Source organism: Schistocerca cancellata, chromosome 4 (assembly GCF_023864275.1).
Source record: "Schistocerca cancellata isolate TAMUIC-IGC-003103 chromosome 4, iqSchCanc2.1, whole genome shotgun sequence".
In the NCBI taxonomy this organism is placed as follows: domain Eukaryota; kingdom Metazoa; phylum Arthropoda; class Insecta; order Orthoptera; family Acrididae; genus Schistocerca; species Schistocerca cancellata.
In genome coordinates this window covers 484,776,170-484,801,870 of record NC_064629.1, presented here as the reverse complement: position 1 = coordinate 484,801,870, position 25,701 = coordinate 484,776,170, and the positions used below count along the sequence as shown (strand labels likewise).

At 39.3% G+C, this 25,701-nt stretch overlaps 1 protein-coding gene across 3 annotated transcripts in view; it reads right to left on the bottom strand.

Annotated features, from left to right (window-relative positions):
- The window catches only part of LOC126184894 (guanine nucleotide-binding protein G(I)/G(S)/G(T) subunit beta-1), a 70,302-nt gene that overhangs the window by 5,061 nt on the left and 39,540 nt on the right, over nt 1–25,701 (bottom strand). For all 3 annotated transcript variants that reach the window (XM_049927525.1, XM_049927527.1, XM_049927526.1), the window contains exon 8: nt 4,212–4,428. In XM_049927525.1, coding sequence (XP_049783482.1) covers nt 4,212–4,428 — 217 coding nt within the window. The remainder of the gene's footprint in view (nt 1–4,211; nt 4,429–25,701) is intronic.

The window sequence follows — 25,701 nt, the reverse complement described above, 5'->3', positions numbered from 1 at the left end:
TCCAAGTGTCACGTAATGGAACTTAGCATAAATTACTATGGATTTTCAGTGCCCTACACCATAAATAATAATTTGAGGTCTTCAATTTCATCACTTTTCACTGATGGCTACTGATAGCTGACACACTACGCACTATTCACTTGACCAATGTACGTAACTTCCACGATTTGCCTTTCAGTTTTTATTAGTGCAACAGTTTCCAGAATTGCATTTAGTATTTTTTTTTTTTGATAGAGGCAAAATTTCCATTGCAAAACATCTAGATTGCAAAAGATTTAGATTATACTTAAGTGGTTTCTCTTGACAATTGGAACATACAAAGAAGGCTGAGTATCTACATTTCATTTCACTGTGAGCATAGCAAATTCAATTAACATACATTAATTTTAAAAGTAGTTATGAATGAGTGTACAAAACTGGGGAAAGTCTATCAGTTATGGTACATTAATGATACTTCTAAAGGTAACAACTGTCAATCAGAAAGGAGGAAAATTTAAATCAAGAAAAGCCTTTTCAGTACATCATGTATGATGTTAGGGGGAAACGAGTGTTTAACAACTGACACGATTCATGCTGACAAAACGTGAATGTTAAGCAGGAACATGGATACCAGGAACACATTTTGAATTAATAATTTGAAATTACAGTTATGGTTAATTTTCTCTGTGCAGATGAAAAACACACAACAAATGCATGCAAATGAATCTTATGTCAACAGTGTGAAGAAAGAACTTTGAATACCAGTATGGCCTAATGATAAGCTGGAAGTGAAAAATGAAGTGAAATGTGTTCTAATTGAGGATGTGAACTAAACTAATGCCAACTGTGTTGTTGCAATCAATATGGAAGTGTAGCAGAATAATTAATTTGTATGAAGTGCAAATACATAAATGTTGAAATTCTGGGCATTGACAAACAGAAGTGCAAATGTGTTTATAGATAACTGATACTACTCCCTGTTGCAAGAAATGTGGAATATACACAAAGCTGCCCACCAGCTGTACTTTTGACAGTTTTCAGAATTTATCTGGGGATTTAATCTTTTCAGAGCTACCAATATGTAAACACGTCTTATTTGGTAATCAGTAGTTCATACGAATAAATTCGTTACTATCATAAAACTGTTTTTACAATCCTGGAGCTGACTATGGGAAAAAAATTGCAGCTCTTCAGAAGTCCGAAGTTCTTGGGACATAAGGCTTAACGGAAGTGCTTTTACAGTACCTACTACAGCCTAATAACAGTGAGCCATTTTTGTTACCTACAGACTTTTCTTTCAATGTGCTTACAAAAACTAAGGCACAGTTCATAATTTTATAGAACAATTTTGGTGCACTGCACCTATTTATAGAAAATTCCATTTTCTACATCAAATAATTTGTGCAACGAAACACTTAATGTAGTAGTTGTAATGTCTTCTCTTATGGTTATACAAAACTTAACAAAAGCTACTGGAATTTTTAACAAATAAATCCACAAGAACAAAGCATAAGGTAGCATCACAGTCCGATTACAGTTACTCAATAGTTGACATCGGTCACTTGCAGCTACGGAGCTGCCCCATCCACTGCCAGATACTGCTCAGTTATAGACAACCCAGAAACAAGGTAGGTCACTTAACAAATGCTGTTAATGTTTAACGTGGAGCAAAGTTGAGACCGGCCATGCCAGGTATGATGGAAATCTGAGAGACATGGTTGAAAACTGATGGTAAGTGATCAATGCCTGAACTGTGGCAGACAATGGGTTTTGTAGCCCTGAACTGAAACCCTTGCCACACATCCCAGGGATCTGTGAACAATAATCTGCAGCCAAACTAAAATCACGATCCCTTCCTCGACAGCATATAAGGCTAACCTCTACGAGCCAACTCTAGACCAAAATGTCAGTTTCACCGTTAAAAGCAAACTAATTTCTCTATGTCATTCGTTACCTGAAACTATCCTCACAATAGCTACACGAACTGCCATGTTACCGGACGATGGCGAGTCATGCATGCAGATTACAGGCGACATACAGATTCGAAACGAAATATGCATGATAGGAAGGAAAAAAAACCAGCAGATAGGAAAGTCAATATGATGATGAAAACAACACTGCAAAGTATTAGAAATAAAAAATATGTAGAAACCACTTAATTGATAAGCATAATGAACTCCTTTGATTAGATTAAAAACTAATAAATTTCACTGCAGTTGACCGGATTTGAACCTAAGACCTTCTACCCATCAGTTTACTATGCTAACCACTAAATTACGCTATTACTCTGCAGATATTTCTTGTATTTCCGACTCTTATGACAGTCCCCAAGAAAGAATGCTGGACAAGGAAACCAACTAATTGTTGTGGCAGCTTGACAACAGTGAATGGTTTGGACATCATGATGCATGCTCTGACTGGAGGGAATCAGCTCCAGTGCGTGAAGGTCAACTATCATTTAACTTTAATCAGATTATAGCAAATAAACCGAAAAGAATAGTTGCTACTCACCATATAATAAAGATGCTGACTCACAGATAGATGCAACAAAAAACTGAGAAATTTTCTAATGCATTACTACACTCAGTGTCCATCGTCCTTTCTCTTCTTTCCTGTGTCTCCTGTTGCCTTACGAAGCGCACTTTCTAATAGTATTTTTGTAGCACCTATCTGCAACTCAGCATCTCTGTCATATTGTCATTTGAAACTAATGAGTGGAGCCGTGGAAACTGGAAATTGGGTGCTGAGTGGAGAAATCTGAATTTTTGTTACATCTTTCTGTTTGAGTTCAATAGGCATGTGACAGCAGCAGAGGCAGCCAGAAACATTTGCACCATGTAGGGGAATTGGTACCATTGCACAGAGCATTGCAAGAAAATGGTTCTCTCGCTTTAAGGACAACTATTTTCACATTAGATACTCTCCACATCCAGGAAAGAACTTTGGGGTTTGATAATCACTTAAACGCATTAATCCACGACGATCCACATCAGTGTCCTCGAGAGCTGGCAAATGGTATGAACTGATAATTCCAGCATCATGCGACACTTGCATACATGGGGAAGTTGTATGGGCACCACATGCTCTAAACTATAATCACAAAAATCAGTGAGTGGCCACGTGTGCACCTCTGCTGGCTCATCATCAATTGGCTTGTGAATGACACCAATCTCCCACCCTGTATACTTACTGGCGACTAGAAATGGTGTCTCTATGCTATCATAAGGGAAAGGAAGGAATGGTTGTCCCAAATAAAGCAGCACATCCCAGTACAAAGACCTGCACCCATCCACAGAAGATAACATGACGCATCTGGTGGAACAGTGATAGTGTGGTGCACTGCAAATTGCTCCCCACAAGATGTAACTACCACTGCTGACATTTACTGTATATAACAGTCATTTTGGAGATGCACTCCAAGAACAATGACCAAGATGACTGCATGAAGTGACGCTACTCTACGGTAACTCCCACCTGTATTCTGCTAAACTGACAAAAACACTATACAGGAGTTTAGCTGGGAAGTCATTCTGCACTCACCTTATCTGATTTCGTGCTCTCAGATTTTCACATTTTCCACTAACAATTTTCAAACAACTTCCTTCCCAGATAAAAATGCATCCCAAACACAGCTTGTCAAACCACATGATTTCTACAGTTGCAAACTAAAAGCTATCCCAGCATTGGCTGACTGTTGTAAATAGCCAAGGAGAATATATTATTGGCAACTATAGCCTATGTTATGTGTATCTGTTGCATTTATTAAACTTACGGGGAGTCACTATGAACCTATGCACCAACCCAATATATTTTACCAGTCAAAATTGTGCTGTTGGTTTTTCCTACGTTTTGCTGAAACACTAATATATGAAATAATTTATTAGAATAACACTTCGCACCATGTTATTTGCCTCTACAACCACACTGTTCTTTCTATACTGCTGCTAACCATTTCTCCCCCATACTGCCAATTACTTGCATCTGCAAGAACTACAAAAGCATTTTAGATATTGTAGTAACAGAATTATCCCACTTAATTTTGTTAAATTATTTTCTATTGCAGGTACAGAGTATGTACATTTGGTGAATGCCATTATACAAGCTATGAAAACACTGGCTTAAGTTTATGGAAGTAAATTCTTTTCAAATTTTACAGCAACCAATACCACAACAGAATATACTCCACAAGGCAAAACTTTTCTCTCAATATCAAATCTTCAATGATTTCTTACCTGCACGTTCCGTTTTCATTGAGTCCCAAACATTACAATTGAAGTCATCGTAACCAGCCAACAGTAAGCGACCAGACTTTGAAAATGCAACAGATGTAATCCCACAAATAATATTATCATGAGAATACATTGCTAATTCTTGATCTGCTCGAATGTCGAATAGACGGCATGTCGCATCATCACTGCCTGTTGCAAAGGCATAGCCATTTGGAAAGAACTGCAAAAAATAAAATATAAAAATTAAATCAAGCCTTGAGAAAAACTTACTATTACGCTCTTTGAATTTTTTGAAGTGCACGTATGCCTTGAGCCCTGTTTTGCTAAATGCGAGAGGCATACAACTACACATTAAGTTGCGTTCACTGGAGTGCTGCTATATCTGTACAATTTCTATAATTATCCATAATGAAATATTTAGGAAATAACAGACTTCACGAATAGGGTGGATAGCTCCAAATTTCAAGTATAAAAAACTGACAAAAATTTTGACTGCAAAGAAAAATGTTTCTCACCTTCTCGAAGCTTTGTTCAGAATCTCTGTTTGAATGGTTATTAGTTTGGGGAACAAATTAACAATGTCTTCTAGTATAATTTTCCAGAGTAATTATTCTAGCAGAAAGTTTTGATCACATAAAAGTGAGAAGTGAGAGTTGTATGTGATGTACACCCACAGTCTTCTTGTAGAGACTACTACACAGAGAGATTTATTTTAATTGCACCCTCACAATGCACACATTCATTAATGACATTAATAATAAATAATTATTGTGATTTTGATAAAAATTGTGTTCACAGCTAAAACACTGGAAGAAAACATATTAGTTACTTATTACTAAATCTGTTAGGGGAACATAAAATAATTCAGAATGCAGCTACAAAAGCCTTTTAGCAATTTCCCAATACTATGAAATGTCTGACAAATACAATGTGAATTTTCAAATTGATTTTCAGTTAATTCTTCTGGCCACCTTTGATTCCACAGACATGTTTAGTGAAAAATTAGTTGCAGGTATACTATACTACAAAAACATTTTAACTTTATTATCAAATCCGTTTTCCACTTTTAACGTGAGCAGTGACATTGCTATTAAGTTTACACCACTGAGATATTTAGAGCCAACTGTACAAACATCACTACCTGGAGATCAATTTTCACCTCAGTTCAGAAAGTCTGCTTTGACACTTAACTCTGAACCACTGAATGAGGTTCAGTATTGGTCTACATCAGAAAGAAACACATTTGGCACCACCACTAAAATCAGCTACTTACACGATTATCATGCTTCGACCACAGATATTAATCATACAACACTATCTTTACCACTGAATGTATCTTGTCTAGTACAAGAAAAGTAAGCAGAAAACTGCACAGTCTTTTAACTTCTCCCCAGCCAAAGAATGTTTATTGCTGGATCTCTTATTGGGTCAGTATAGAGACACAACAGAGGGCAAAAACCTGATTAAGTTACAATGATCAATGAAGGGTAGGTGTGGAAAGAGGATGCTGTTACGTAATTCACAGAACATAGGGACAAATCTTGACTGGACAAGTTTTAAAATGTTTTGCAACAATATCAAGAAATGCACAAAGAAAGCATTCACGCATGCCAACATATAATTTCAGCACACAATTATTAAATTTCATCTTCATGTAATTAGAAGTGCTAAGTAACCTATAGCAAAATTGTGTCAATTTTTTGAAGCTGAAATGCTGGAGGTGGTAATTTTGTGAGGCCTACTGTTATGGTAAGGGGGCGAAAGCTAATTTCAGCACTGAAGCTAGACTATTTCCATTTCCAGCCCCTTACAATGATGCAGATTTTCATCTCTAAGTTACGCATGTTTGTTTGTATGTATTTTAAAATCATCTGATGAATGTTGTGAAATAAATTTGCCATGTAAAAGGCAGTCTACAATATTATTCATTATGTTCCTATTCATTTCTTGTTCTGATATACATTCACACAACACTGAAGGCTGCAGATGATTCACAGCAACAGTAAACGAGGAGAAGACTAACTTCAAACGAAAATATTGTTCTACTCTAAGACACTAACAGGAGAGGATGTTTAAATTGAGCTGATAAGAATAATAGTTTAAGTTAAACTCTGCAGCAGAACACTGCATGTTTTTAACTGAAAAATCTAATTCTACGCAGATATGCAACCTGCAGGTCAGGATTCTGTTACAGAACCTACAGTGTCAGAATAAAATCCTGAAAACAAAAATGCAGAAAACTTTCTCTATGTGAAATGCCAATTTTTACACAAGAAGTAGAGTTCCTTGAAGTTAAGCATAAAATGAAAGTACAGCGCTTGTTCGTGGAACGTGAAATAATGGTAATACTAAGAGTAGATAAAAGAAACCAAAATAAATGAAAAGAGAATCATGTTTTCAAAAAATTTATTCCAATTTTGTAACCATTTTTACGTAAACACATTGACTGTAAATTCTGCCCTCATTGCACCACAACTCCAGTTACTGTAATTTATTGTTGTTAATGGAATGTCTTTGTAGACCCTTCTCCAAACAAAAGCAGTGTCGTCTGTTTTAGGCTCCTTATATAATGCAGTGACAGCTATATCATACTGTGCCTTACAACTTAGTTTTACTGAGTCGTGAACTTTAACAACTAGACATTCTGGACATTAGTAAAGATTTACAGAGATGAAAAGTGGTATGTGGAAGAAAATAACTTCCAAGAACAAACCTGGCATCAAATCTGAGATCCTATCTACTATTCCAGGACAACCACTGAGCTGATAGTTACCAACTAACACATGTGCTTTGATTTGATCAATAAATTACATCACACATTAAAAGGGAGGGAGGGGTCAACAAAAGTGCATCATCATGTGACAAGGATGGGTGGGGGTGGGGGGGGGGGGGGGTGGGGGAGTTGTAAGCTTTGTGATATTCCAAGTATGAAGTTTTGTTTTGCATTATGCCTTAAAAACATTACCAATTCTATCATCATCATTTACTAAGGTTTAAATCTGTCTGTGTACTTGCAAAAGGATGGGTGATATGGGAAAATTCCAGTTAGATTACATCATGGTCAGACAGAGATTCCAAAATCAGATTCTGGCTTGTAAGGCATACCCAGGAGCACCATAAACTCAGATCCCAATATAGTAGCAATGAAGAGTAGGCTGAAGTTTGAGACATTAGTCAGAGTCAATATGCAAATAAGTATGATACAGAAGTGCTAAGGAATGGCAAGATACTGTTGAAGTTCTCTAAGGCTATCGATACAGCAATAAGGAATGGTTCAGTAGGCAATACAGTTGAAGAGGAATTGACACTTCTAAAAAGGGCCATCACAAAAGCTGGGAAGGAAAACATAGGTACAAAGAATGTAACTATGAAGAAACCATGGGAACAGAAGAAATACTTGATAGATGAAAAGAGGAAGTACAAAAATGTTCCAGGAAACTCAGGTATAGAGAAATACAAGTTGCTGAGGAATGAAATAAATAAGAAGTGCAGGGAAGCTAAGATGAAATGGCTGCAGCAAAAATGTGAAGACATCAAAAAAGAAATGATTGCTGGAAGGACAGACTCAGCAAACAGGAAAGTCAAAACCACCTTTGGTTACATTAAAAGCAAGGGTGATAACATTAAGAGTGCAACAGGAATTCCCCAGTAAATGCAGAGGAGAGAGCATATAGGTGGAAAGAATACATTGAAAGCCACTATGAGGGTGAAGATTTGTCTGATGTGATAGAAGAACAGACAGGAGCCAATTTAAAAGAGATGGGGGATCCAGTATTAGAATCAGAATTTAGGAGAGCTTTGGAGGACTTAAGGTCAAATAAGGCAGAAGGGATAGATAACATTCCGTTAGAATTTCTGAAATCATTGGGGGAAGTGGCAACAAAGACTATTCATGTTGATGTGTAGGATGTACGAGTCCGGCAACATTCCATCTGACTTTACGAGAAGAGTCATCCACACAATTCCGAAGATGGTAAGAGCTCACAAGTGCGAGAATTACCACACAGTCAGCATAACAGCTCATGCATCCAAGTTGCTTACAAGAATAATATACAGAAGAATGAAAAAGAAAATTGAGGATGCGCTAGATGACGATCAGTTTGGCTTTAGGAAAGGTAAAGGCACCAGAGAGGCAATTCTGACATTGTGGTTAATAAAGGAAGCAAGACTAAAGAAAAATCAAGAGACGTTCATAGTATTTGTTGACCTGGAGAAACTGTTCGACAATATAAAATGGTGCAAGGTGTTTGAAATTCTGCAAAAAGTAGGTGTAAGATATAGGGAGAGACGGGTCATATACAATGTGTATGACAGCCAAGAGGGAATAATCAGAGTGGACGACCAAGAATGAAGTGCTCATATTAAAAAGGGTGTAAGAAAAGGATGTAGCCTTTTGCCCCTACTGTTCAATCTGTACACCAAGGAAGCAATGATGGAAATAAAAGAAAGGTTCAGGAGTGGAATTAAAATTCAAGGTGAAAGGTCAATGAGACAATTCACCGATGACATTGCTATCCCGAGTGAAAGTGAAGAAGAATTACATGATCTGCTGAACAGAATGAACAGTCTAAGGAGTACAGAGAATGGATTGAGGGTAAATCGAAGAAAGACAAAGGTAATGAGAAGTATTAGAAATAAGGACAGTGAGAAACTTATCAGGATTGATGACCACGAAGTAGATGAAGTTAAGGCATTCTGCTACCTAGGCAGTAAAATAATCAATGATGGATGGAGCAAGGAAGACATCAAAATCAGTCTAGCAATGGCAAAAAGGGCATTCCTGGCCAAGGGAAGTCCACTAATATCAAATAACGGCCTTAATTCGAGGAAGAAATTTCTGAGAATGTATGTCTGGAGTACAGCATTGTATGGCAGTGAAACATGGACTGTGGGAAAGCAAGAATAAAAGAGAATGGTGGTGCTACAGACAAATATTGAAAATTAGGTGGACTGATAAAGTAAGGAATGAGGAGGTACTGCGCAGAATCGAAGGGGAACGGAATGTGTGGAAACACTGATAAGGAGAAGGGACAGGATGGTAGGAAATCTGTTAAGACATGGAGCAAAGACTTCCACGGTACTACAGTGTGTAAACTTTTAGATGGCAGACCTCTCCCTAGTCCTGGATCAGTAGAAGTCTGTAAACGTCGGGAGGCTTCAGTAGGCACGCAGTTTCGACTGCTGCCAACATTACGTAGCTTACTGTGTTGTACAAGGTAGCCATTGTCGTCTGCTTCGTTATTGTTTTGCGCTGTACTGTTCTGCGAGTTTTTATTGTGCAGTTGTGCTAAACATTATCAAAATGAGTGAAGAGGCAGTTGCTGGCCCACCTCAGAAGTCGCCAACAACCCCTACTAGTAGGCCAACGGTTAGAAGGAAACCGGTATTACGTAGCAATGCTCGCAAAATTATATTTCGTGTTATTGAATGCTGCGAAAGGGAAAGGGCGCAGAAAAAATTGCTTCACCCCATTTACAAATCTTCAGTGAGAGCTGCTACATACACAGGACAAAGCATGCATAGCATTCGAAGATTCAAACAGTTTTCCAAGAATCATCCTGGTGTATCACCACAAATGCCTGGCAAGAAAAGGCGAGTTTCCATTTCAAATATTTTGTTCGCGATCACTTTGAAGGAGCCCCTTTTTCGTCCAAATTACCTTATATTTCATTTTTCCTTGCTACCGTATTGCTTTGTATGGAAACACCACTGGTTACTGTGTTATTTCGAAACACATTCATATTACAGTACATTTCCAAATTTAAAAAAATACATGCAGTGCAGAAGGCATTTTCTTATAAATCTTTCTCTCTCTTTTAACTTAGGAAAACAAGTGGAGAAATCGAAGTAATGATCTATGATTTCAACCAGCGCGTCATTCGCGACACGATAGTGGAATTTTATTCAGTGCGGAAGATTGTGCCGAGCCTGCGAACACTGCTTCCAGTTTTGTACGACAAAATAGACTGGAAGTGGAGTATTGTCTCACTGAGAAAAGTACTTTTGTCTATGGGATTCATATGACGTAAGGTGGAAAACAAGAGGAATGTGTTCTTAGACCGACCAGACATTGTGCACTGGCAATCTCGTTTCATGGTTTGTGAGCGCATAGTAAAAGCGAGTTTTACATCCAAGCCTTTCGTGTAAGCATGACGCGCAATTTGTAGTGCCAGCACTGCGACCGGTAGGCGTGCCTTGTCCCCCAACGGCTCCTCTTCCCTCCCCTCGCCAGTCAATGCTTGCTTTCTCTCTCCCCACACTCCCCTCAACTCCGCCGTCTTACAGTTAACACACTGTAGAGGGCAAAAACCGTACAGAACGACAGTGATTGGAATACATCCAGCAAATAATGTAAGACTTAGGTTGCAAGTACTACTCTGAGATGAAGAGGTTAGCACAGGAGAGGAATTCGTGGCGGGCCGCATCAAACCAGTCTGAAGACTGACAACATAAAAAAATCACTTTTTGACAAGGCACCCATGAAATGTGATTCTTGTTCATGCTGACTGCACCTATGATGTCACACGTCAGACTTTCATATGAACTGCCACTGCTCTGATTTCATTTCTGTCGAACTGTTTATACCATTCCATCAAAATTCTACTTTTGCTGAGTAATGGACATGCTTCTTTGGTTCTACTTTTTTGTGATTGTGACTGATTTATCTAATAAATTTAAAATGAGTAGAAAATGATTTCAGTTTTCTTTAGCGCAAACTATATGAAGTTTGCAGTGAAGTTTATGCTGACAAAAATAAAATCTACAAGACAAAGTCAATACCTTGTAGAGATGTTTGAAAAAGTGACAATGTTGAAGGTGAAGTGGTTCCCAAAATCAAAGAATTGCAAATAAAACTGAAGAAAGAAAGGACACTTTTTTTTAATTTCCGAGTCGTCAAAACTGCCGAACAACTATTGCCCGTGGGTGTAAAAGCAAGAGAGTTTTATATTTAACATTTTGTTCTGCACCACAAAAAATATGTTGTGTGTTATGTGGCAAATTGAAAAACAGAATAAGCCCATCAATTATGTTCAGTAATTGTTCACTACTTATAAAGCAAAATCAGCCACCGCATCTTTCTGCATGCTGGACGCAATCTCTGAAGGTACAAGGTCGTGTGCAAGATGCCCATACTCAACATTTTACATGTTTACGTTTGACTGCTGGAAGGAACCAACCAGGACATACCAGGAGAGACTGAAGATATAGGTAACAGGAAGCCTGTTACCTCGAACAGTACCAAAATCAACTCCCTTGTCAGAACGGAATAAAATTGTAGGACTAGAATCTGAGCTCAATAGCTTGCTTTTAGAATGCAATTCTGGCATGGCGGCAACAGATGAAGCAACAAAAGAATAACAGCATTCAATAAAGCTTTTCAACAGGAAAGAAACGTACCTAAGAGAAAGATCAGCACAGCCAAACGACAGACTAAAGTTTTAGTTCTAAAAACAAATTCTACGAATTTGTACAAGTAATTCCAACTTAGCAGCAACTCTTAAAATTTGAAATACTGTTTGTCAGCCTAGAGTAGAAGAGAATAAATCTGGTTTACTTTAAGTCCCAAAAGAAATGGCTCTGAGCACTATGGGACTTAACATCTATGGTCATCAGTCCCCTAGAACTTAGAACTACTTAAATCTAACTAACCTAAGGACATCACACAACACCCAGTCATCACGAGGCAGAGAAAATCCCTGACCCCACCGGGAATCGAACCCGGGCGTGGGAAACGAGAACGCTATTGCCACACCACAAGCTGCTAAGTCCCAAAAGAGATTGCAGTTTTTGGTGGTGCAGCTGATGACCGATTCTGCACTGAGGTTAAAAGGTGCTGCAAAACACTACGATTTACAAGCCAAAGCATGTAAAGAAGGCTTCCTCCTCTGATGAAACAACATGGGGGGGAGGGGGGGGGGGGGAAGTGGTAACTGTTCCAGTTAAACTGTACAAATGACACTTTGCTTCATGTAATGCATAAAGATGACAAATTCTTTACAGCTACTACAAGAAACCTTGAACCTTTAGCTTCAGTTTTGGGCCAAGGTCAAGTATTATTTTTATCTTTGGATGACAAAGCAGATGTGCCATTAGCTATTACAACAGTAAATGCTCAAGAGCCAATATTAAGGCACCTTGACTACTGTATAAAATTACCTGACTATAACTTTGCGGTCATTGAAAAATAAACTTTTTCCCTCAGTTTATGCAGTTATCTTAATAAAGGAAAGATGGACACACATTGGGCTTACATTTGTACAGATTTGTAGTGGAAAACATTCTTCCTCTAATGAACTCAATGTTTGCTTCCACTTGTGATAATGGTCCCAACAAAAATATATGAGTTACAGTTTCAGCTGTGCAACATAAAATATTTTAACTTTGATGCAATATACACTGCTACAAATGCTCCAGGAAGAAGTGCATTGAACACAGCAGAGTGACAAATGGTGTCTCTTAGTTGAGAACTTATCGGTGTTCTGTGCCAACAGATACCAGACACTATATTATACAGGCTAGGACATTGACAAATGATTGTACGTAGTATGCAAATCACCCATGTGAATCACAATATTTTTCACAATTTATAAAATGTGAGGTTATGTGTTGCAGTCTGACAAACTAGCTTGTGGCAGTTATTGAGATATGGGGTTTTTTCTGCCACCTGTTTGTATTAAACATACTTCAGACATGTATGTGTCCTGTAGGAAATGATGACCCCAATGGTAAATTTACTCCATTGTTACTATGTATCACATCTGAAGCAAGTTCTGTACCAACACATGCAAGAGCCAACAAGAGGTATTGCTCAGATTCATCCTCAAAAAATTGCAGGTAGACATGGCAGGGGAGTTCTTTATTTGATGAACGATCACAATGCTGTATTGTTGGATGAAAATGATGTGAATACCTATAATGTTCCCAACATTAACCAAATCGAGAACACAGTTAACTGCTATGCCAACAGTAAGTAATATAAAGAAATGGGATCAAAGTTCTTGGACACAAAATGATTAAATTTTGTATGTTATGTTTTACGAATTTTCTAAAACTTTTGATATATTCTTGATTTTATGACAAATGATTTTATACAGAAATGCACAATTCCGGAAGTGTTTAAATTTAATTATTTCTAAATTTAAAACTGCAAAATGTTTCTTCATACAAGGGGGTGGGTGGGGCAATCACGTGGCCACCTGAAACAAGGAGACGGCCCCTCCAAAAATCATGATATTTATGCGAGGTAATTTATGGATGGCACCATACTACTAGTTTTGTTTCTAACAGCTTAATAGAAATTGAATATTTACTGATAGTCTAGCCAGGAAAACATTGTTGTAAGATGCGTTCAATCATTACTGGCTGTGGTAGAACGCGTTGTACATCGTCTTTCATTGCAAATTTTTCTGGTTTCCCATTCTCACCCAGCCACTGAGTGCCTAGATCTTAAATTAATGATAATTGTGAACCGTCACCTAGAATTGTTATGAATTCAGTTGTTATCTGCACTCATTAGTTACACAGCTGATAATCAAAGTCCAAGCTTCAGTAATGTGAATGTGGTGTATTCATGCATTTACTTAATGTATTTTGTGTTTGTAACTCCTTTTAACTCTTACTTGCACAAAAAATGGTGTTGTTTTGTAATGTCACTAGGTTGAGAACTGGCTACTGCAGCTGAACTTTACTTGACCCACTAAATTTCGCATCAAAAGAACTGGTACCCTTGTCTAATATGGTCTACAGCACACAAAAGTGCCGCAACAAGATGTGGGATGGACTAGACTAATGTCTGAAGTAGTGCTGGAGGGAACTGACACCATGAATCCTATAGGGCTGTCCATAAATCCGTAAGAATGTACAAATGTGTGTGAAATCTTATGGGACTGCTAAGGTAATCTGTAAGAGCACAGTGGGGTGGATATCTCTTCTGAGCAGCATGTTGCAAGGCATCCCAGATATGCTCAATGATGTTCATTTCTAAGGAGTTTGGCAAGCAGCAGAAATGTTTAAGGTAAGATGAGAGTTTCTGGAGCCACTCTGTAGAAATGTGTGGGGTGTCCCATTGTCCTGCTGGAGTTGCCCAAGTCCATCAAAATGCACAATGGACAAGAATGGATGCAGGCGATCAGACAGAATGCTTATGTATGTGTCCCCAGTCAGAGCCATATCTAGATATATCAAGGGTCCCATATAACTAACTGCACACACCCCACACCATTACAGAGCCTCCACCAATTTGCACAGTCCCCTACTGACATGCAGGGTCCATGGATTCATGAGGTTGTCTCCATACCTCTACACATCCAGCTGATTGATATAATTTGAAACGAGACTCTTCTCACCAGACAACATGTCCCTAGTCATCAATTGTCCAATGTTCGTGTTGACACACCCAGGCGAGGTGTAAAGCTTTGTGTCTTGCAAACATCAAGGGTATAAGAGTGGGCCTTCGGCTCCAAAAGCCCATATCAATGATGTTTCGTTGAATGGTTCGCACACTGACACTTGCTGATGACCCAGCACTGAAATCAGCAGCAATTTGCAGAAGGGTTGCACTTTGTCACGTTGAACGATTCTCGTTACTTATCGTTGGTCCCATTCTTGCAGGATCTTTTTCCAGCTGCAGCGATGTCAGAGATTTGATGTTTTACCACATTCCTGATATGCTGTTTCATTTTCCAGCTTGTTCACTTACAACGGCCTATGCAATGATCCTTTTCATATTAATTCAAATTGTTGCACCCCTGTTATTTATGTGAGTTGACTGATTCCAACTGCAATGCACTAACACAGTCATAGGTAGTATGTTTGCCATTCTGTTATATACAGTTTAACATTCTTGAGCGTTTAACATAAGCTGCCAATCAACACCACTTTTAAAGCTTATGAAACCAAACTAAATGTATGTGCAGCATTTTTTTTTCTTTCTTTTTCGAGCACTTCACTACAGGTAACTGCATCATCTAATGCACCCCAATCTTCTGATGACAATACAGATTCTCACTATCAGCCCAGTAGACACAGTTCTGAAAAAGGGGTTGGGTTGATAACAGTGGAGTAACTTTAGTTTTCAGGTACATTTATGTATTATCCTTAGCATGAAAACCAAAGTTCTAGACCCTTCCCCCTTGTGAATTATTTGCCATCTCAAAAAAAGTGCTAAGAAATGCTACTTTTTCCAGTTTTTGATCAGTACATCGCTTACAGAGCATTTTTGGTAAAAATATGTGCTTACCAATTTTGAAGTGCGTTAAGTTTCCTGCAAGTTTCATATATAACGTGTTGGAAAATTCTGAACCGCTACTGAGACTTTTTTTTAGTTCAATGTTGTGCAAAATGCATAACAGCTAATTTTGTAAAGGATTTAATTTCCTCCAAGAGTCATACAAAATGTTTGTAATTACTCCCTATACAAACCAATAATGTTGCGTAACAATTTTAGTGAAAGTGGACTTTAAAATGAATATACCATCCTCAGTAAAAATAGTATTCCTGAATGTAATATCTTTAAGTAATTATTCATGCAATATATAGACTTAGTTCATGAGATTCGTGTAATTTCTACGGAATACATTCTCAAAGGAACAAAATCCACATTTTACTCTACCTTCACGCCATTACCAAGTGAAACAAAAATGGGAAAGAGCAAAGCTGATGATGTAGATGGTGGCTACCTCCTACACAGAGTTCAATGGTATCCGAGCGAACATTTTTCTACTATTTTTGAAAGTCTTGCAACTATGTACAGTGACATGATCAAAATACTGTGGTAGTCTTCGATGGGTATGCCACAGAACAAAATAAAAGGGATACTGAAACAGCTCATTGTTCAAGGCTACAATCTTCTGCAAAATTTCTCTTTGACAGTACCATGTTTCCACAGATGCCAAAGGATAAATTGTTTAAAAAAATTCCCCACTTCATCTCACTGCTTTAGAAGGAATTTCTGCAAGCACAAATGGTCACCAAGCAGGCAGAAGATACAGATCTATGGTTAGGAGTCTGTGTACAGTGCTGCTCATCTGTGGATGATGTTGCCGTTTTCTTTTCCTCCAGCAGTGTTGCAAACCACTGCCCTGAGGTACCCCATTCTCCTGCTAAAAATGATCCAACAGCATATTACCACCTTGGGACCTAAAACAGGATGTCAACAGCAAGGACTGTATGAAGATAGAAATAAGCAGTGGAAGTAAGTTGATAGAGGAGCAGGAACGTAACCCTTCAGGTGCAGTTACAATGTGCAAAGAAAGGAACTAGATAGGTTTGGGAGGGAAAAGGGTGGTGGGGAATGGGAACTGGCAGTTGACAAGAAGGCAGCTAGGAAGAGGAGGTATCTAGACAGTTATGCTTTTCGTATATTCAATGGATTTGACCAACTGTCAGAGTTGAGTGGAGAGGATCCTCGTGTAGCTGTAGATGTACGGACATGCAGCAGTCCTCAGCAGTTAGGAGGCATATGTCAGTTGTAAAGTCTAACAGAAAGAAGAGAGCTCTGATGCTAGGTAGTCCGCACGGTAGGGGTGTGGGCCAGCAGTTGCTGGAAGTGTTGGGAGTGAGTACCAGGTCACCAGCACTGTGAAGCCTAGTGCAGGGTTGGCTCAAGTGACTGACAGCATAGGGGAGTTATGTAGGAATTTTACAGAGGAGGATCAGGTAGTGATAGTGGGTGGAGCAGGGAACAGTCTTGATTGGGACGGGGAATATGATGTAAGTGGTGACCTAGTAAAGATAGCTACTCAAATTGGTGGCACTAATGTGCATTTCGTGCAACTGTTTCAGCATCATGATCGGCCTCATCTTAATGCGATGTTAGGCACGTTAAGATAGGGCTGGAGAGGGCGCTGAGGGCTGGGGTTACATCTCAGTGGTGCCAGTTGGGTCTATCAGTAGATTGGAATTCACTAGGCATGGCCTGCACCTCTAAGTATGGGAAGGGGAGGCTGGCAAAGCTTATAGGTGACCGTGTAGTGGGTGGTGGTATCACTCATGGAAAAATTCCTGTAGTAGGCATTAGAGCTGCACCTGTTTTAGATTGTAGTCAGCTGATAGGTATACCAGCTTAAAGGAAGTCCCTCTAACTAAGGGCTCCCCTTCAGAGGATGTTATGTTTCCAAGTAGGGAAGGAATTAGTATATTTCATCAAAATATAAGAGGTATTATTTAACAATTCAGAGGCTTCCTTTACCAGGATACAGATTAGCTGGTTGTTTTTCAAGTTGGGGTGGGGGAGTGGCTATATATGTAAGAAACAGTATTCCATTTGAGTCCATAGACTTACCACAGCACTGCACTGAACAGATATTTGAATGTGGTGCAGGGGCAGTTGAATTTAGTGTAACTAAACTTCTAATTGTTGTTGTTTATAGGTCCCCTAACTCTGCCTACAGAGCATTTCTGGTGAAGCTAGAGAGGGTTCTTGATTCACTTTGTAGGAAGTACCAGAAATTAGTTGTATGTGGTGACCACAATATTAATTTTGTATATGATGGTGCAAGATGAAGGATGTTGGTATATCTCAAATTCAAATGATCTGATGCAGACAGTGTTTTTCCAACTAAAGTGGAGGGGAACAGTAGCACAGCCATAGACAATATTTTTATTCATTCTTCATTACTAGATGGGCATTCTGTTAGTAAAAGGGTTAATGGCCTTTCAGGCCATGATGCACAAATTTTAACACTGAAAAGGCTTTAGTACTCAAACAAATGTCATATTTAATTACAAACTATGTAGGAAAGTTAATCCAACAGCAATAGAGAGTTTTTTAAACATTGTCAAGGAACAAGAGTGGCAGGATGTTTATAGTGCCGATGACATAGTTGACAAATATAATGCTTTCCATAACACATTTCTAATGCTCTTTGAGAGTTTATTTCCATTAGAGCATTCTAAACAGGGCACTAGCAGTAATAGGCAGCCTGGGTAGCTGACTAGTGGGGTAAGGAGATCACGTAGAACGAAGTGGGAGTTCTATCAAAATGTTAGAAGTAGTCACAATCAAGCTAGAGTAGCCCATTACAAACAGTATTGTAATATGCTTAAAAATGTTATTAGGAAGGCAAAGAGTATGTGGTATGCAAATAGAATCGCTAATTCACAGGATAAAATTAAAACCATATTGTCAGTTGTGAAGGAAGTGTCTAGTCAGCAGCACAAGATTGATGATATAAAGTCAGTTCATAGTAAAAATGTTTCTGTTGCTGATAAATCAGATGAATATACAGTATTTAACAGTCATTTTCTGAGCTTTGCTGGTGAATTAAATAAAAATTTACTTTCTACTGGGAATCCTATTACTTACTTGGCAAATGCCTTTCTGAGATTGATGCCTGAAATACTCCTCTGTGATACAGATAAGGGGGATATTGTGTCAATAATTAAATCACTGAAGACTAAGGACTCTCATGGTTATGATGGAGTGTCCAGCAGAATATTAAAGTACTGTGCTGCACATGTTAGCCCTGAATTTAGCCATATTTGTAATTTTTCCTTTACAAATGGTCAGTTTCCTTAACAATTAAAGTACCCAGTAGTAAAGCCACTTTTTAAAAAGGGAGAAAGGGATAATGTGGATAATTTCAGACATATTTCTATGCCATCAGTGTTTGCGTAAGTTATTGAAAAGGCTGTGTATGCAAGGATAATTGATCATTTTATATCCACAGTTTGCTATCAAATATACAGTTCGGCTTTAGAAGTCATTTCACAACTGATAATGCTATATTCTCTTTTCTCTGTGAGGTACTGGATAAGGTAAACAAAATATTTCGGAAGCTAGGTATATTTTTTGATTTAACTAAGGCATTTGATTGTGTGTATCACAAAATATTGCTCCAGAAGTCTTACCATTACAGAATATATTGAGTAGCTCACAACTGGTTCACCTCTTACTTTTGCAACACACAGCGAAAGGTCATTATTCACAATGTTGAGAATGGCTGTCATGTGGGGGTCTGAGTGGGGTACGGTCAAATGGGTGGTGCCCCAGCGATCAGTGTTGGGGCCACTCCTGTTCCTTATTTATATAAATATGCCCTCTAGTATTACATGTAACTCTAAGATACTTCTGTTTGCTGATGACACTAGCTTGGTGGTAAAGGAGGTTGTGTGCAACACTGGCTCAGTTTCAAATGGTGTAGTTCATGACCCAAGTTCGTGGCTTGTAGAAAATAAACTAACGCTAAATCACAGTTAAGTCTCAGTTTTTACAGTTCCTAACACACAATTCAACAAAATCTAACGTTTTTATTTCACAGAATGGGCATATGATTACTAAAACTGAACAGTTCAAATTTCTAGGTGTTCAGATAGATAGTAAGCTGTCGTGGAAAGCCCACGTTCAGGATCTTGTTCGAAGACTTAATCCTGCCATTTTTACTATTCGAACAGTACTTTGCTTATTTTCATTCATTCATGTCATATGGTATTATACTTTGGGGTAACTCTTCCCATTCTAAAAGGATATTTTTGGCTCAATTTTTGGGCAATATGTGGTGTAAGTCGCGAACCTCTTGTCGACCCCTGTTCACGAGTCTGGGTATTTTGACATAGACCTCTCAATATATCTATATCTACATCTACATCCATACTCCGCAAGGCACCTGACAGTGTGTGGCGGAGGGTACCTTGAGTACCTTTATCGGTTGTCCCTTCTATTCCAGTCTCATATTGTTTGTGGAAAGAAGGATTGTTGGTATGCCTCTGTGTGGGCTCTAATCTCTCTGATTTTATCCTCATGGTCTCTTCGCGAGATATACGTAGGAGGGAGCAATATACTGCTTGACTCCTCGGTGAAGGTATGTTCTCGAAACTTCAACAAAAGCCCATACCGAGCCAGTGAGCGTCTCTCCTGCAAAGTCTTCCACTGGAGTTTATCTATCATCTCTGTAATGCTTTCGCGATTAGTAAATGATCCTGTAACGAAGCACGCAGCTCTCCGTTGGATCTTTTATATCTCTTCTATCAACCCCATCTCGTACAGATCCCACACTGGTGAGCAATATTCAAGCAGTGGGCAAACAAGTGTACTGTAACCTACTTCCTTTGTTTTCGGATTGCATTTCCTTAGGATTCTTCCAATAAATCTCAGTCTGGCATCTCCTTTACTGACGATCAACTTTATATGATCATTCCACTTTAAATCACTCCTAATGCCTACTCCCAGATAATTTATGGAATTAACTGCTTCCAGTTGCTGACTACTGCAGCTAAATGATAAAGGATCTTTCTTTCTATGTATATATTCCTTACTGTCATTTCTTCGTAACAATATTAGCTTATTCCCAAGAATAAGCAGCTTTCACTCAGTTAATACTTGGCAGAAATCAAACCTGCATTTGGATTGTACTTCCTTAACTCTTGTGCAGAATGGTGTGCAGTATACTGCTTTACTAATTTTCAGTAAGCTATCACCTGAATTCAAAAATCTTAGCAGTAATCCACACACTTTCAAACCGAAACTGAAGAGTTTCTTCATGGGTTTGAGGAGTTTCTTGAAAAATTAAGCTGATTCTTCTTGTATTGTTAACTGCGTTTAAGTAAACTTATGGAGTGACTTTTTCGGGTTCATAAACATTTACTTTTACCTGTTATTACTTTTATGTTGTAATTTCATATGCTGACACGTTCCATGATCTGAGGTTAGCTCCTCAATTTGGTCCTGCGGAACTTGAAGTGTATGTAAAAAAATAAAAATAAAACATGAGGAACTCCAAGTTGTATTGTACACCTTGCTGATATCAAAGAATATAGTGGGACAGTGTGTTTACATAAGATAGCCTGCGTAACAGCCACCTGTAGTAGGATCAAGCTGGTGACAGTGGACTAAAATCTCTGGAATCCACACTGTGAGTGGCTATGAAGTTGCCTGGTCTCTAACAACCAGACCACACGATGGTTAATCATTCACTCCAGCACCTGGCCTACACAGCTAGTAAAGGCGACACTCCAGTAACTACTGGGACATGGTAAGTCCTTGGCTAGTTTGGGCAGAGGTATCAGAATTGCCTCCCTCCACAAGTTGGGCAAGTTACCTGTTTGCCATGTAGGAGTAAAACTTTCAAGCATTATTTCCTTGGAAACTGCTGGCTAATGTCTAAGCATGCAGTACAAGATTTGGTTGTGACTGGATGCTGTTCATGAGTCTCAGACAGTGCCAACTGCAGCTCCCACATGGAGAAAGGGCAGCTGTAAGACTCAGAACTGTGGGATCTGAAGTTCAACTTGTTCCACCTTTGCAGCTGCACTGAAGTGGTGAGATGCCAGATCCTGGCTGGCATTGGCAGTAGTTTTTGCAAAATGCTCTGGCAGTGTGAGAGTGATGTCTCTCGGCATTGTTTGGAGACACCCCTGTTTCAACACTGCTACTACTGGTAAGAGACTGTTGACCAGAAATCCTCCTAATAGTTTCCCATACTTATTGTGGATCAAGTGGAAAGGTCGATAGAGTCTGGAAACACTTACCATGACCTTTTTCTTGTACTTCTTAATTGCACATCAAGCGTTGGATGCTTTTAACCCAAGATGCTGTCAGGTTCGCCACTGTTGGGCAGAACTTTAACCACTGAAGAGCCACATGCCTGACCCTTATGCTGAGTGGCACTCAATGGTTGTAAGAACAACTGGTTGCTTCTTAAGACGACCTGAGGACTTTCGGATTGGTAAGTCAGCAGCACGACGGATTACTCGTTTGATGTGGTCCACCCATTCCTGAACACTTATGTTCAAACACAGCCAACGGGCTGAACAGCATCCAGTTAGCCCTGCTTAGCATCCACTGTGGTGGTTTCTCTTAAGGTAATGCTCCATCCAGTAAGTGAATGCTGAGTCGGTAGTGATCACTAGATGAAGGTCATCAATGACTTCCACTGAACAGTCTATGGCGGCAGCAGCAGAGCAGAAAGAGAGGTTGATGGCAAAGAATGGCCCAATAGTAGAACAGAAATGGGTGGGAGTACCTGTGTTGAGCAAGCACAGCTCACGAGACATGATGAGGCTCTCTAAAACCAAATTGTTTTTTGAAGTTATTTCATTTTGTATGGCAAATCCATGAGGGAAAAAGGACTCACTGGAATTTATGTAGACCCTTTCGAAAAAAATATTTGAGAAATACGAAGTGTGTGTCATTTCTCTTAACCCACGAATGCCCCCTCCTCAACTGACAGACATTTCCCAGAAGTCACCGAATCAACGGAGAAAAAGATCAATCCAACACTAGTATGCATAGTTTGCTCCAAGAAGCAAGAAGCATGTGGGAAGTGTGTCTGGAGAGGAAAGCGATACTACTGCCCCAGTGTCATGTCCCCCTTGTGCATCACATCACACTTCAGAATCTGTAATACAAAAACAGATTTCCAATACCATTCTAGTGTGACTGCCATATGTGTATCTTATCTATCGCCTGATTTTTATCTTTAACTCAAAAATGTCTATGTAATAAACATTGTGTTTTAATTAACATCTGTAGAGACTTGTTATGAGCCCAAGTTATCTAGGATAATACCTTTTATGCACTTCCATCTACAATATCTTCTTAGATTTTCGAGATGAACATATGAATGAGTTTCCAAAGCAATGTATTTTCAAAAAAGTAAAATACACAGAAAAAAGTTACAGTTTTGAAAGTTTTGAGACAGCAAGAGGTATGTTAGGAGGTCAAGTTACAAGTTCACCTCATTACAAAATCAAGCTGATACATAGATGGAAGGAGATGATATAAAGTTACTTCTACAGCAAAACATGCCGTAGGGATGAAGATATCTGAAGTAAATAAACTCTCAATTTAAACTATTGGGATGTGGTTTGAGAATGCAGGCATGACAATTACAGAACTTTGTTCTTAAATCACTGCAAGGAGAACTCAGAAACACTACCAACTTACTTGAAAATGTGTGCTTAACAGCACATATAGACACCAAAGGTAATACATGGTGATGAAATTTCATTCACAACAGAAACAAAGCAGCTATTGAAGAGAAGACGTTTAAGCAGTGCACGCTGGCACTCAAGAATAGCACATCGGAAACACGAAGAGGTGATATATCCCACTTGCCCACATCGCACAAACTGTTCAGCCAAGTAGCTGATTCACTTGGAAGTGTCAGTGATGTTTAAATAAGATACAAGGGATATTCTAATATGTTTGCTATCTAGTATCAAGTCACCAATACAAGAAACTATCAATTATACTCACTGTTCACTTAGAGTACATCACAGTGTCACAAGTATGTCCAGTCAGACAATATACTACCCCATTGCTACCTGCCAGTCAGAATGATTTGAAGGAAGTAAGCAAGCAGAGTTTAATGTCCTGTTAACTGCAAAGTCATTAGAGATGGAGCACAAGCTCAGATTATGAAAGGATGGGGAAGAAAATAGGACGTGCCCTTTTCAAATGGATCATTCCTCCATTTGCCTGGAGCAATTTAGGGACAATGTGGAAAGGCTAAATCTTCATGGCCAGATGGGAGTTTGAACTGCAGTCCTCCCAAATTCAAGTCCAGTGTGCTAACCATTGCGGCAAGTCCCTTGGTGGAGAATGGTTTGAGGGATATTACATAGATATGAGAGTTCTTGTGCGACTCTCCATATCAGCTGACTGTGCCCATCTGCGACGACAATAATCAAGCAACATGTGCTTGTCATTTAGTTGTCTGTGGCGGCTGACTGATCAGAGAAAATCTCAACCCTTATGGACAGGTTTCAGGGTTTAAGAGTATGATGGCGTATTGAACATGAACCAGAATTTAAATCTTACAGCTGTGGTTGTGAACAGAAATGTGTGCAACCTTGACGGGATGTTGCTGGGGATGTCTAGAATCACACTGTGATGCCACAGTTAGCAGGGTATGATCACTCAAGTGAGGCCACCAAGTGCAAAATTACTAAGTTTCTTGTGAAAGAAGGCCCCAAAACATCTGGAAATTTTGATGAGGCTCTGTGCAGTTTGGGGAAGAACCACTTTGAAAACCGAAGTGTATGAATGGTATTAAACATCTGTGGCAGGATGGGTAGCTGTGGGTGACATAACCACTGAAGATGACCCTGTGCAAGCATCACAGTGGATGACGTTCATGCCACACAGGACTTTATTGCAGAAGGGGCCAGACAAATCTTTCTGAAATTGCTTCAGTGGTAGGAATAAGCAATGGAAGTACTCAAGCCATCGTCACTGGTGATTGTTTTGCATGACACTGCTAGGCTGCAGTGTACTACTACAATGAAGGGAAAAAATTGAGTGAAGTCACTGGCAACTAACATCCACCTTACAGTCCAGATTCATGACCCTGTTCCTACCACATGTTTGGTCTGCTGAAAGAAGATTTTCTTGACACCAGTTTCCATGACAATGCAGCTGTATAGGAATCCACACAGTAGTGCGCGCGCGCGCAAGCAACTCTAATTCCCCCCCCCCCCCCCGTGTGTGTGTGTGCGCGCGCGCGCGCGCAATTAGAGTTGCTTGCGTGTCAAGCTAGATTTGGTGGCCAGGGAGCTTTTAAACCTTGACTTTGACATGGCCTCCCTGGCAGATCAAGATTGGAACTGGGTACAAAATGCCTCTTTGTCCCCAGCAGAGTGCACCAGGAAAAATGCCTCAGTGTGCCAGTCTGCGGTGTTTCAATTTACATTTAAGGAAGCACAGCAGATGGTGGGAGGATGCTCACTTATTAATCCACGTGGCATGCAGTATGATGACACTACCCTACAGGTAGGAATGTGCCTATTTTAAGTTTCATCATCAGTGCAATGGTGCAAGTAGCCAAAACTTCCACTGGATGTGACAGAACACATCTATAGGCAGACCTGCAGGGCACTCAAGACAAAAGCTCCAATATCTGACATTTCCAGTGGTGAGATGCTGACACTTAAAAAGCTCTAGAAGACTGCAGCATTGTAGTTTTGCCAGCAGACAAAGGAAACTATGTTCATTTTGCAGCAGAGGGATTATGATGAGAAAGTTGATTAACTTCTGGAGGATGCAGCATACATATCTTCACAATATGACCCTACGGACAGGCTGGACAAGACAACCACAGCTCTGAGGCAACAGCCATGCCTGCACAATTATTTTCTAACAACTATGGTCTAGAGCACCAGTTCAACATTAACTGTATGGACTGCCAAAAGTACACGAACAGGGCACGCCAACACACCCAATTGTCACCAGTTTCTTCAAATACTTACCTGGTGGGTACATTGATGTGCCAATGTCACTGAGCCCATATGTGGGCAAGTGGATTCACCACATCCACAATTGAGGACTTCTTTAGTGTCTTGAGCAACTACGTATCACAGAATCTCATGTAATTGTCAGTTTTGATGTGGTCTCCCTGTTTACCAAAGTACCACAGAAAAAACTCACTGGAATAGATAAATTTGATAATGCTCTAGTAGACCTGCTCAGACATACAGGGTGTTTCAGAAGTGATGGTCAATAATTCACATGTTGAATGTACATGCTAAAAGTAGCTAGAAAGCTCCAATAAACATT